Raw genomic sequence first — 14168 nt, forward strand, 5'->3', positions numbered from 1 at the left:
CCAGAGACAGCATGCGAGAGAGAGAGATGGTGTCCCATGGCACTTGGAGAGATCCCCCTTTCCATTTCTAACAGATGGGGGGGGGAAAACCTAACAGCACAGCTTGCATTCTTTATTAGAGAAAGGGAGCAAGAGTCCTGTAGCAACTTAACAATTAACAAAATTTGTGGCTAGGCATGAACTTTCATGAGTCACTTCTCACTTCTTCATATACAGCTAAAATGTGAGTTCATCTGTCCTTATGTTTTGGAGAGTGGAGTGATTTTAGATGCCAAATGACAGTCGCGGGAACTCGTAATGAGAGAAGAAATCTAGGTCTCAATTCATTCCAGAAGGATGCATTGTCTTGAGCTTCATTATCAGTTGCAAAATTTGTGGTAGGGTATGTGCTTTTGTGAGTCACTGCTCACTTCTTCAGACTTATTTCCATTCTTTGCATCCTCCTGGACTGAATCCTCCTGTACCACATTGAGACCTAGGTTACCTGTCTCATTACCAATGCTGATATCTCCATGCCTACTACCCCTCAGCATATCACACCTAATCCAATCAAGCCTGCTATTGCCATTCCACATCTGAAATAGCCTTTATACAGTTTATCTCTCCTAGCATTACATTTTACGGCACACATGGCCCAGCCCGACAAAGTGACATTTATGTCAGATCTGGCCCTTGTAACCAATGAGTTCAACACCTCTGGTCTAAATAGTTTCCTCCCCAAACATTTTTTATTAGTATGTGTATGATTTCCCACAATAGGGAACATAGCTGCTTGGGAAAGTGGTACAGGGGGAAAGGGTTAAGCATCCCCCATAATGCCACAGCTCCTATTTGATCCTCACCCCCTTCAATGACTGCTTTAAACTTTAAAAAGTGGGAGATCCTGATCATGGATCATCTCTAGTTTGGCCCTCACCTATGAAGCTCACTGGCAGACCAACCTGGTCAGGATGCATGGCCTTGAACAAAGTATTAACAACCAATCAGAAGTCATACAAAGTTAAACACTGCTGTGAACTGTTATAGAGGAAGCATGGGATGCAGTGACAAATGTCCGCATTGCCCTATGCAGTCTCCAAGTATTAAACCTGCACTGGTGGCATAAAGTCATGACTTGATATTACTAACAGTGAGCTTATTCCCCATCCTAAGCTTTTATTTGGTGGCCTGGCAAATCTTAGAAAGAAGCGGGCACTTCAGAGATCTACAGTGCCGTCCTTTACCCAATACACTAATTACTTAAAAAAAATAGGTTTAATAAATCATTTATATATTGTCTTCTGCTTTGCTTTTAACATATTAGCTTAAAAGATCCATATCCGAGACGAACGTGACATTTACACACTTGGAGAAAGTTGAGAATGAAGAGACGTATAACAACATTTGCTGCTTTTTTGATGGCTCTGCAAACATCCCATTCAGACTGAGCAGAGGCGAAGCTCTTATCACATTTGAAGAAGAAAGTGGTATGAAGAGTATATTTCATCACAAGACTAGAAAGAGTCTTGGGTTAAACAAGTTCTTTCATTCATATGTAAGGAAAGGTTAAGAACATAAGAACATAATAGAGCCTGCTGAATCAGTTCCTTGGTCCATCTAGTCCAGCATCCTGTTTCACACAGGCAGCCAACCAGTTGCCTTCGAGGGCCAAACAAACAGGGCACAGAGGCTGACACTTTCCTCTGATGCTGCCTTCCAGCCTTGGTATTCAGAGGTTTGCTGCCTCTGAACATGGGTTCCCTGTAGTTTACCATGGCCAGCAACAATTGATGGACCTCTCTGAATATGGCTAACCCTGTTTAAAAGCCATCTGTGCCCATGGCCATCATTATGTCCCACTGGCAATGAATTCCAGATTAATTACTCATTGAGTAAAGAAGTATTTCCTTTTGTCTGTCCTGAATCTATTTCCCATCAGCTTCATTGGGCACCCCCAAGTTCTAGTATTAAAGGAGAGGGAGAAAAAACTCTCTGTTCGCTAGCTGTAAGCACTTATTGTTCTTTTACCTTTCTGTATCTTCTATATAATTTTTGATAAAATAATGTATATGGAATAATGAAATGTAGATCATATAATTGTCAAGGTTTTTATTGAGATTTGTCTTTGAAATTGCATGAGAAGTACCTTGAGCTGTGTGCCTTGAGCTGATCTCTAGCAGGCAGGCAGGCAGGCAGGCAGGCAGGCAGGCAGGCAGGCAGTCAGGCATCAAGGAGACAACAAGAAGCCTTATGGAAGCTGTTTGACCACCAAAGCTTCTACACTTCTGGAGGCTTATATTTTATTTATTTATTTATTTTTGGGATTTATATCCCGCCCTACCCATACGGCCTCTTATATAAGAGGCTGGGATCCCTGGCTTTCCCGAAAGCCTGGCTAGAGCCTGGCTCCTGGCATGAACTACTGCACCTCAACTTTTTGGGAAAGGCTGGAGGAGTGAGGCAGATCCAAGGCTGTACATTGTAGGTTCCTTCATGGGGTACCTGCCTGCGCTCTAGTCATCCTTCGTCTCTAATCCCAAGGCTCTAGGGAAGCCCTTGTGGGTGCAGGACCTTGTCAGAGTTCTTACAGTGGCTCCACAAGGTGGTGCCTGCAGGGTGCAGGAGCTCCTTCCGTGGTTCCTGGCCTGTTGGCTCTCTGGGGGAAGAGTCGAGACCTGATTGCTGGAGAAGGATGATGGGTTTGCCAGAAAGAGCGTTCAGAAGGGCCTGCTGCTAGGAGCTCTCGGGGCCTGAGAGGGACTCCTTGTCCTCCAAAGAGTCTGCCTGAGTGGAACTGGAGTACTCCATGACACCATGTCTTCCATAGGTGGAAAAGAGAGTAGGGACACAATTGCTTTCACTTAATGCAAACAGGCAATGAGGAATAATTTTAGCCCTTTCATTTGTGCAAGAACTTATGCATATGCAGAAATCTTCCATGGGGTCCAATCCTGTAATGGCATCTGCTGTGGAAAAGGAGGGATATGGGTTGGATCCAACCAGCTTTGCTGCTAGTGAAAAAGGAAGGATGGGTCTCATTTGATGACTAAAATGTTATTCTGGGGACCATGGTATTTGTATGTGCAAAAGCCACATGGGATGGGTCCTTTAGTAGTGAGGGGAACTGGGTGAGTGTTCTCTGGTTTGGTGCAAGCAAGGAGATAACACAAGGTGAGATTCTTAACATAGAGCTTTATTCTTCCGTCTGTCCTACAGCCTACTTTCTCCTCTTGCTTCTCTTCTCCCCTTTCCTTTTAGTATTGAGGGATCTAATCTGCCCAGTAACAGACTATGGTGTCCCTAATGGGGCAGACTTCTAAACTTCAAATTATGCAAGCTACAGCCGTTAAAAACAAGTGAGAGAGTTTAGAAAAACAAAAAACCCTACTTGGATCCATCCCTACTGAGCTTTCCTTATCCAGAAAAACTGCTGCTTGGTGTGTTGTGTGTATTCCCGCAACAAGCATTCCATCACTCAGGAACTTTTTTGAGGTACACAGTCTTAAGAACCCATGAGTCCATGATCATGTAAATGATGTGCTGCCCTTTCAGTTGCCCAGGAACTGCTCCAGAAGTCTCAACATACTGTGAAACTGGAGAATGCAGACACCGTTGTGAGAGCCCGGCCTGTCGAACTAGAGATGGGAATAACATTTCAGGTAACTGAGAAGTCATTATGAAAGGTTTTCAGAGGACCTAATACAGAGGTTGTCCTAATACATACTTTTTTAAAAAAAGAGCTGTAATCTAATGCATACTCGCTTGGAAGTAAATCTGATTTACCTTGGTGGGACTCATTTCTGTGTAAACATGCATTGTACTGGGCTCCATCACTTTGTCTTGAGTGACACAGATGTGAATGTTCTTGGAGTCCAGTACTGGTAAGGAAATTGTCCATGGGACTGGGAGGGACCCACATAGTAATCTGTGTCAGACATTACACCAAGGATTCTCATTTAATTAATTCTATTTAAATTTCATGATACTTTAGTCACAGTTTTTGTAATCTTAGAATATTCTCACCTCAGAATCAGATGCTTTCCCCAGCTTTTGTTTCCCTGGGAAAGACCCTGGAAACTTTGGGGGAAGTGAAAATACCTGTACTATTTACATTTTTATGAACCCTATAGTTATTTGACTACATAGAGAACATATATTGCATCATTCAGCGTTGCATATAAAACTGAATTGTTGGCATATTTATGACATTTGAAACAATAAATGCCTTAGTTTTGTTCAAATGAAATTGCAGATATGCCCCGCGGGAAAGAGAGAGAGAGCACAGTCTGGAAACTGGTGCCTCCTTTGGTAGCTAAGAACATCACCTTTGATAGCCGAAATGAATATCTTCTCCCCTGCAGCTTTGCTACCCACAATGACAGTACTTTGCATGCTGGGCCCCCCTGGCTGCTGTGCAGCTTCCCTCGTTGCCCCTGCCCTCTGCAGCTGTTGCAGCCACAGCAGTGACTCTGGAGGCAATGGTGAGGGACAGAGGTTGACTGCCATGCAACTGCCCTGCCCTGGCATTGGGCAACTGTGTTGAGGCAAGGGGAACAGGGAGAGGGGGCACTGCGCACAGTGCCTGCCCACTTGCCTACTCACTAAGCTAGCAGGTGTTGTGCAGCACCCATCTCTTCGTCCCGGTTGCCTGCAGTCTGTGTAGCAGCCATTCTCATACTATGTGCTGCCCACTCCTGCCACAGCAAACAGCTCACAGGTGATAAGGTACGTGATGGTGGGAATAAAGAGGGTTGTAGGGGGGCATCCTTGACTTTTGCCCAGGGCCCCAGTGGTGCTCTGTCTTCTTGGTGCTTGGAGGATCAACAGTGGGAGGCTTCTAATGTCCTGGCCCCACTGGTGGACCTCCTGGTGGCACCTAGTATTTTTGGCCACTGTGTGACAGAGTTTTGGACTGGATGGGCCTTTGGCCTGATCCAACATTGGTGTCTCTTATGTTCTTATGTATCCCTAAGACCACCAGTGCTTATTTCTCACAGTCCTTTCAGGAGATAGGTGAAACAGGTGACCACAGAAGGTTAGAGCAAGAGAAGGGAGTCAGCATCTTCACAGAAGTCACCAGAGAAAGTCAAGAGCAACCTACAAGTGTAGGAGACCTCGCATCGTTCATCTCATGATGGTGGCGGCCAGTGTTCCCTCTAAGCTGAGTTAGTGTGAGCTAGCTCACAGTTTTCTATTCTTCAGCTCACAGATTTTTATCTTAGCTCAGGAAGGATGGATCCAGAGCAAACTAATTTATGCAGTAGCCAAATTGCTCGCTCACAAGACTCCACAGTTTAGAGGGAGCAAAGCACCTTCTAAGTGCAGAAAATATCTACAATATACACAAGAGTGGTCATTATGCTATAGATTATGCTACATAAAATTGTCTTACATAAAAATCTTTATACTACACAGCTGTTAGAATTTGTTTCAGTGATTAAAACCTTATCATAAATATTTTACTAATTCCAGGACAAAATATTATGAAGGCAATCCTCAAAATTTCAAATGAATTTGTTGGTTTTTTTAAAAAAAGTTATTAGGGAAAAATGGGGGCATAAGTTTTCTTCCTTGACGTCTAGTTGTTGTGCTCTAATCCAGATTTACAGACATACTTTATCCCTTACTGTTAAATTTTTGATGAATTTCCAGTTCTGCAGCTGCAGTTGGCCTTCCTTGTCCAGGCAGTGAGAATAGAATCTTGCCTATGGAATTTAATGGCATGATCGTGGTAATTTTTGGTGCTCTGAGCAAACATGTGTATCCTTCTGGATTTTATTTCAATGTATGATTTTGAAACTGGCTTGAATCCCCCCCCCCAGCTCCATGTTAAAATTTCTCAAAGGAAGATTAATGTTTCTAACATCCCCAATCTACGGATCCCTGATGAATGGGTAAGAGACAAGTTGGAACTGAATTTCAGCAAAACTAAACGGGGAGGAGGAGAAGTGCAGGATGTGACATATGACAGACGGTCCCAGATGGCCCTCATTACATTTGCCCAGCCTGGAGGTAATTTCTGAAACATTTCATTGATTAATTTTACAGGATCTGATTCCCTTTTGACAATGTTGCTTTGGCATTGCCATTTTCAGTTGTTACTGTGTGATTTCATGTATTGATAAAGTAATCCAAGATCGGAATTTATGGGTCTGATTTTATGAGCAAGAATTTCAGTAAACTTTACTTGTGATAACTTGGATACAAAGCATAACGCCATTCACTTCACAACTGGGAGCTGTATGCCAAGTGCAGTTTCTTCTGTCATGTTTCACTGAGAAGAAACTCAGTCTGCTGCAATATGTAATTCTTAGAAGCAGTTGGAACAGGCTTTAAGGCAGTGGACCCTGACTGGGTAGTGATAGTGGACATTCAGTATCACATGGGAGTGTGGCTAGCGTATAATCACCTGCTTGCCACCTTTCTGAACTATTTGCTAAATTCACAAATTATGGAATCTGTTTGGAGGATTCCCAACCTAGATCAGTTTTGTTGAATGAGGAAGTACCCTTTCTGTTTACTCTGCTACTCAAGAAGACTCTGTGCGGGAACAAAGGAACTTTAAAAACTTTTCTGAAATTCATATGGGCATTTTCATACATGCTGATAAATGCACTTTCAGCCCACTTGCAACTGGATTTTACTGTGTGAAACGGCACTGAAAGTGGATTGAAAATGCATTATTCTCTCTGTGTGTGAAAGTGCCAATAGCTCTCCATCCTTTTTGAATTCATTGCAGAACTCTTGTATTATTTTCTCATTTTTACCTTTCTTCTTCTTATGCTCCACCTCAGAGCAAAACTATATGAGAAGAGGGGGACCCTTGCTCAGAACTCAGACCATGCATTTCCCAGCAACTGGTTTAGTGTGCCTCTCGTTCTCAACATTGTGAAGCTTTTAATGTCTAAACAATACCCCTTTCTTGTGCTTACTCTGTAGCTCCACATTTGAATCTGTGTCAGTTATGTCTTAACCTGCATTTCATAAAAGGAAATTGAAAAAACTAATGATGTTCTCCCCCACCATAACTGTTCTCTCAGCTCATTCTCTGATATCTTTAGATTGTAAGCCTGCAGGCAGAGAGAACAGCAACACTTAGTACTTTGGAGGGCAGTTAAAATTAAACAATAACAACTATTATTATTATTTGTCATAAAACTGTGTCTATTTCAAAAGCACTGAACAATTTAGACACTAAATATTAACAAAAGATAGAGAATGGTTTTGCAGCAGTCTCTGGACTATTGGGGTGGAAGCTGTTCACTGGTGACTAGCGGTGTGCATTCGGACCTACCTGAGCCAAAAAGATACCCCAAAAATATATTATCAGTATTTTGGGGGTATATTTTGGCTTCCCAAATGTATCAGGCTTTCTAAGGAAAACTGGGGGGGAGGGACCCTGAAAAAATTCCCCATGCATATCCCGGGGCCAGCTTCTCCTGCAGCGTGGCTTAAACTGTACTGCAAAAGAAGTCAAGCCAGCCCTAGGATCGGGCTGGCTTTTTTATCGGTTTTTTTCTTTATAGGTCTATTGGACCCCCCCCAAAATGGGATTTCTGAAAAATTCTGGATCATACCGATATTGAGATCTGGAATTTTTTGGAAACACTGAATTTTTTTCGGGTCCAGTTGAACTGAACTGAAAAATAGTGATTAAAAAAATTGCACACCCCTACTGGTGACAAATTTCCATGTCTCCCTTTTTGTGCACCAACATACTCAGACACAAACTATCTCAAATGATAGCTTTTTATACTGCTTTGAAAGTGCCTGCTGAAATGAGGGTTGCCAGATGACGAATGCAGGGATTGTTTTGGGGTTTTGCCTATAAAATGTCACCTTGGCCTCCCTGTGTCCTCTGTCCTTTCTTTATACCTGTCAGTAACCATGTGGGTCCCCTTCCCCTCAGCTGCTGTTCAGTGGTGATAGGCCGAACACTACTACTTACTTGTATTGTAGTGAAATTTGTCCTTTGAGATGGGAAAGTAGACAGTCATGTTCTGTTTAGTTTTTCCTTCAGTTTAATTGTTTTCAGCCATAGTCCTGTTGATTTTAAGTGCTTGGAAATGGTCCTGTGCTTTGGTATTCAATAACTGTTGGTATTGGTAATAAATATTAGTTCCAGTTTTAAAAAGCATCCAGACTTAACAACAGATAGAGCCATTCTAAATATACTGTTTTGGATCTAATCCTGTATGATATTAACAGTGCAGACTGGAGTAACTCTATGTAGAGCTTCTCTGTGTTTCTCTTCAGAGGTATTTGGGTGTATTGTGTTTCCTCATTTCTTTATTTTCTTTTAAATTCTAGTTGCTAACAACATTGTGAAATGGGCAGAGTACCCTTTCCATACAAGTGAACAGACATATATAGTTACAATTTCCCCTGTTGTAGAAAAGTACCTGGAAAGATTTGAGGTAAGTCAATAGTACCAGGATGGGTAAACTGGAGGTAGTAATCAGTCTGACCTACATGTATCACCACATTCTATGCATATTTAACTGGAAGCACACATCTGCTAAATTCAGTGGGAATTCTTCCTACATGGGTGCACAGATTTTCAGCCTCAGTATGTAAGAATAGCTGTTTTCCTTTCCCCTTTCCTGGCAGCACATTTCTTCACACATAATAGGACAAAAGGGCTGAGTTTCCAGTATTAGGAAGGAAACTAAATGTCAGAGGTGTTCCTAAAAGGGTTGACATTCCTGCGTGTTCACTGAAGTCAAATTTGCATATCATGCACTATTAAGAAATTAAAGGCAAGTTCCTGACTGTGAAGCCGGCACAGAAAAAAATAGCTGATTGTAGAATCAAAGAACCCTCTCTCCTACTATGATGTTGTTTGACGACAGCCTTTCAGGCTGGGAGATGGCTAATTTGAGAATTCCAGAGGTGTACAATGTTAGTCTATTGTAGTAAAAGAAAACAGTCCAGTGGCATCTTGAAGTTGAAGAGTATTCATTCCCACATGAGCTTTTGTCATCCAGAGCACACGTCTTCAGGAGCGATGGGAAGAAAACTGGAGATTTTTATAACCACAAAATTTATGACAGGATTCACACAAAGCCACTTTCTGCCCCAGGGCTCCCCCCCCCCCCCTTCTGTGATTTTTGGTTATAAAAATCTCCAAAATGAATTCCTTCCCATAGCATTTGAGGAAGCGAGCTGTGGCTCATGGTGGAATACATGTTGTTAGGTGCTACTTGAACATCTCTTCTATATAACTTGAGAAATACCAAGATTGGTTTCTAGAGAATGAAGTGGATGGGTTTACAACTCTTAGGAATTCTTGAAAAGTTTACAGGTTTCCCTTTATTCTGCTGGGCAGTAATGAGGGCTTGAGACACTGGGAGGGGACATGTATACATTTTGTTTGTTTGTTTCTAAAACTCCAAGCAACAGTCTGGTACAGTTACTTGGACAATGGCTTCAAGAGCCAAAAGCCACCTGACCTGCAGCACTCAGTCACATCAAAGAATCGTGGTTCTCCCTTTTGTTTTTTGCAAAGCAGTTAAAGCATCAGCAGTTTGTACATTCCTGCCTCAGTGATCTCCATATTCTGTTTAATCACCACTAAACTTACCTCACGGCAGCTCACCCAAAGCCTACACACTCGCTACCTTTAGAATGCCTGGTAACTGAGGGGAAGGTTTATAATTTAAAATAAACCTGGTTCCCCCAAATTCATAGGAGGCTTTGTAGGTCCCCTCAGTTGATAGAAATGGCCTGTCACAAATTGGTGGTAGTGGTGGGATGTAGACAAAAGTTTCACAAACTGTTACCCAAGTTGGTGAAATACGAAGATAAAAAATATTTTAAGACATTTTGTGAGGTAATTTTTTTGTTAAAATGTTTCCTAAGTGAATAAAAGCACTCGAGAGGACTCTTGAGTCTTCTCTAACTCATGTATATCTTTAACTGGGTTGCTACCTCCACCCCATTCCAGAGAGCAGTCATGTTCTGACAAGAGGGCTGGATCTTAGAGGGGTCTTAAAGCTGTCAGAGCCTCTGAGTATAATGATGGTAAGTCTGAGGCTGCAGTCCTGAGAGTGTGTTCCACAGAGCTCAGTAGAATTATTTCTGGGCAAAGGAGTTCAGGCTGGACCTGCTAGTTTCTGTAGTGCTGCAAATCAGTACTGGCAAGGGATTTATAGACTTTTAAAAAACTACAATGAACAGAACAGTGGGATGAGCTCTTGGTTCTCAACAGCAGCACTACATCAATTTCTTTCTGGAACAAGTATATGCAGTATGCTTTTTTCTCCCCTTCCCTTTTGTCAGATGTTTTCAGGAATACCCAAGAGGACATTATTGTTGACAGACATTGAGGACATGGCGGAAGATGAAGAGAACATTCAGGATATGATAGCAATCCACTTCCAGAAACCCAGTAATGGTGGCGGGGAAGTTGAATACATCAGATACATTTCAGAAGGAACCAAAGTCGCTTACTTTGAGACAGATATGGAGAATGTTATATGACAGGCTGTGACCGAAACCTACCTCACTTTCACCTTTTTGCCATGTGTTTCACAGAACAATTTTAATTATCCTGTAATTTTGACTATTTGCCCTTGACAGTGTCCCATTCACCACCAATGCAAATGTCTGTGATCCAGCTTGCAGTTAGTCATGGCTAAGTCCCTTAGAAGCAGGAGGGTTCATTTGTCATAACTAGCCTGTTGGTTTTAGCTACCCAGTGCCTTAATTTTGTTTACCTGCAATGGCATTGTGGCTGTTCAAGCGATTGGGAGATGGAATGCCACAAGTAATAATGGGGAGAGGTGCTTTATGGTCTGCAAGTATCTGAGCATGGGTGTGCTACTCTGCAAGCAATATCTTCAGTCTCTGTTTATTACATCACTTAATCCAAAATCCAGTCACATATTGTTAATATAGGTTCACATGCTTCAAGTACACAAGAACCATGAAAATGATTACAGGGGTATAGGCAATATCTCTGTGCATGCAGAGGAGTGCTGGTGAGTCCCTGGAGGTTTCTCAGCCCTTTCCCCCCATATCTTTCTGTTCCCCATGGAACCCACTCCTTGTTGGGGTACAAGGAGTTGTATTCAGAAGGGAGAATCTAGAGATCTCTAGTACATATGAGGAAGTACTTGGATTCATGCCTCAGACTTGTTCATTCTCTTCCCACACCTGTATTGCTTTGCAATAGCTTTTATTCTGAGTGATGTCATTAATACACAGTCAAGGTTCTTGGAAGCTTTGACCATGTTATAGAATATAGGATCTGCCCATTCACATCTGCTATGTACTGTCTTGGGAGTTGAACGCAATTATGTTTTTAAGAGATTAACACAGCAGACCTTCTTTCCTGTCATGGTGGGAGCAATGGCACTATGCAATTCTTCCTGTTCAGGTTTGGTGGTGATCGCCCCCCACCACACAAACCCAAAATCTCAAACTCTGTCTACAGTGGCCTTTTGATTGTGTTTTTCTGGCCAGAGCTTCTTTCTTAGAGTAAATGAGCCAAATTCCTTCGAATTTACTTTGTTCTTCCCAATAAACATTTTCTTTAAATATTTATTTATGGCTCTGAAAAGTTCATTTTATTTATATCCTGCCTCCATATTCCTTAGGGCAGCATTCACTTATGATTGTCCTGCATTTCCTCACAATGAGCTTGTGAAGTAGGTTAGGGTGAGACGTTTCAAGCTTTGATCTCACTAGTATACCTTCAGAGGAGCCACGCTGAAAATGCTATCCATGTCATGACCAAAGAACTTCAAACCTAAAGTTATAAAGTAATTATTTTGCTGGGAAGTATTTGTCCAAAGTAATTATTTGTTTAACATTCTATTTTCTGTCTTTAATTAGGCAACAGCACATTTTGAATGGGCAAAACAAGTATCTTCCAATCTCCCCTCCCACACAAGGAATAAACTCTCCATCAAGCCACTTTGTAGGGATGTGCTAAAAGGAAGGACAGGATTGACCATTGGAAACAGTGGAAGAGACTTGAAGGCCCATTGGAAATAATGGGAGCCAGGAATGCCTATTAACTTGCACGGGCTCCATTGAAATATATTACGGTACAAGTAGAGTTGCAAATAAAATGCAGAATGGATTTTCCATTAAGGTCTCTGGGCCCAAATAGACTACTCTGGGACTGGAACGAGAGGCCCCAGAGTGGAATGACAGCCCCTGGAAGTAGCAAGAGTGTTCTGGAACTGGAATGAGAGACCACAAACAGGAATGACAGCCCCTGAAAATAGCAGGAGTATTCTGGGACTTGGAATCATAGGCCCAAGAGTGGATTGATAGCCCCTGGGGGTAGCAGGAGTGTTCTCGGACTGGAATGACAGCCCCTGGGGGTAGCAGATGTGTTCTGGGACTGGAATGATAGTCCTCAGAGTGGAATGACAGCCCCTGGAAGTAGCAGGAGTATTCTGGGACTGGAATGAGCGACTACAAAGTAGAGTGACAGCCCCTGGGGGTACAGGAATGTTCTGGGTCTTGGATGATAGGCCCCAGAGTGGAATGACAGCCCCTGAGGGTAGCAGATGTGTTCTGGGACTCGAATGACAGGACCTAAAGTGGAATGACAGCCCCTGGAAGTAGCAGGGGTGTTCTGGTGTGCACTTCTTTCCTTAATCAAGGGAGGATGACAGCTCGCCCCAGCTTGTCTCATACGACACTACCTTTAAACTTGGGGTTTTCTATTTGTCTCCCATAGTGATGAGAAATATCACACCGAAAGGTGATCCAGTATTCCCTTTAGCTTTCCTGCTTCATAAGAAGAAATTTATGTCCTACCATCAAGATTTCCTGTGTGAAATACTTAACAAAATTGGGTATAGATAATATGAAGGACATACCATTTGTGACTGATAGAGAAAGGGGTATTGTACAGCCTTTGCAAATGAACTTCCCATAAATCCCAAATGTATATTGCAGAAATCATTATGAGAGATGTTAGCATCTGGATTAAAAAGCATGGAGGGAATAACAATGATCTTGAGGTTTTCAAAGACCATTGCACTACTTTTGAATTCAGAATCACAGGAAGAATATCAACACAAGTATGAACAGTGCAGCATCCTGTGGAACCAGCCTTTCAAACAATACTTTGATAAGGAACTAAAGGACAGCATACCAAAACATGCAGTCAGGTTTTTTACTCAAAAATTTGCAGCCTTCAGAAATGATGTAACAGCATCCTATAACATCAACGAAAGCATAAACAGGGTCATAAAGAATAAACTGGATTGGAAGGAAATGCCCGCAAATTGCTTGGCACTTGCTATGTATTATATGCAAACTTTTTTTCTTTATTAATTCAAATGGGCATATTGCGGTCTTGGAAATTATTCGCTCAAGGAACAGTTTTCCCACTTGCAAAAAACAACAGGAGAGTCACAGTTTCCACCTTTCTATGTTTTGGAAGCAATTGTTGACAATATAAAATCAAGTAAGCCCCTCCAAAGATAGGTGTGGCAAAGGCTGAGGGTTACAGAAAAAGTCAAATTTCCCTGGCCCAACTCTATATAGACTCTGGGGGAGTTGCCCTCTGCCCTCAGAGTGCTACCTTTACTGTAAGAGAAATCAACAGCAGCAAAATGCAGGCTGTGAAACTCCTTCCAGAACCTGCCGTCTGTTCCTGTGCCAGTACTGGTTGCTGTTACCATATTATTGCAGCTGCAATGTCAATAGACTATGTGGAGAAAGCTGACAAACTTATTCTCTGTCCACGCTTCTGAAAAAAAGGAAAGGCAGATCTCAAAAATCAGGAAGAAAAAAGACAAGAGTGGGGGACTATGATTATAGCATTGTACCATCAGCTGATTCAGTTCTGGGCTCATCACAATATGCAGTTGCTGAGTTTGGCACGGGTGAGAATAAGAGTATACTGGCTATTTCAGAAATTGAAGGAACACAGACTCCAGGTTCTCCATTACAAGATGCATTGCCAACACATTCGACTCCAAAAGCAGAAGGGTGAGATGCAGGAGAATCCTAGGAATCAAGCAACCATAGAAATGGACAGAAATTTGTTTAACAGCATACCTTCCAATATCAGAGAGTCACTGAAGCCTGGAGCATGGCTCTGTGATGATACCATAGAGGAAGCCACTACCAATTTCATCAGCCAAAGAAATCTGAATGAAAAGATTTTACTCAGTCCAACATCTATATATAAAACTGGCTCTGGGCAAACCCAGTATTTT

The 14168-nt window shown here is 42.2% G+C and overlaps 1 protein-coding gene across 1 annotated transcript in view; it reads left to right on the forward strand.

Annotated features, from left to right (window-relative positions):
• Nucleotides 1-11526, forward strand: part of NMI (N-myc and STAT interactor) — a 24138-nt gene extending 12612 nt beyond the window's left edge. Inside the window, exons 5-9 of the mRNA XM_015410230.1 lie at nucleotides 1304-1466; nucleotides 3532-3638; nucleotides 5802-5991; nucleotides 8290-8396; nucleotides 10261-11526. Of these exons, the coding sequence (XP_015265716.1) occupies nucleotides 1304-1466; nucleotides 3532-3638; nucleotides 5802-5991; nucleotides 8290-8396; nucleotides 10261-10461 (768 nt within the window). The 3' untranslated portion in view covers nucleotides 10462-11526. The remainder of the gene's footprint in view (nucleotides 1-1303; nucleotides 1467-3531; nucleotides 3639-5801; nucleotides 5992-8289; nucleotides 8397-10260) is intronic.
• The last annotated feature ends 2642 nt before the right edge of the window (nucleotides 11527-14168 follow it).

The sequence above is a fragment of the Gekko japonicus genome, unplaced genomic scaffold (assembly GCF_001447785.1).
Source record: "Gekko japonicus isolate JY-2015 unplaced genomic scaffold, Gekko_japonicus_V1.1 scaffold1167, whole genome shotgun sequence".
Classification (NCBI taxonomy): domain Eukaryota; kingdom Metazoa; phylum Chordata; class Lepidosauria; order Squamata; family Gekkonidae; genus Gekko; species Gekko japonicus.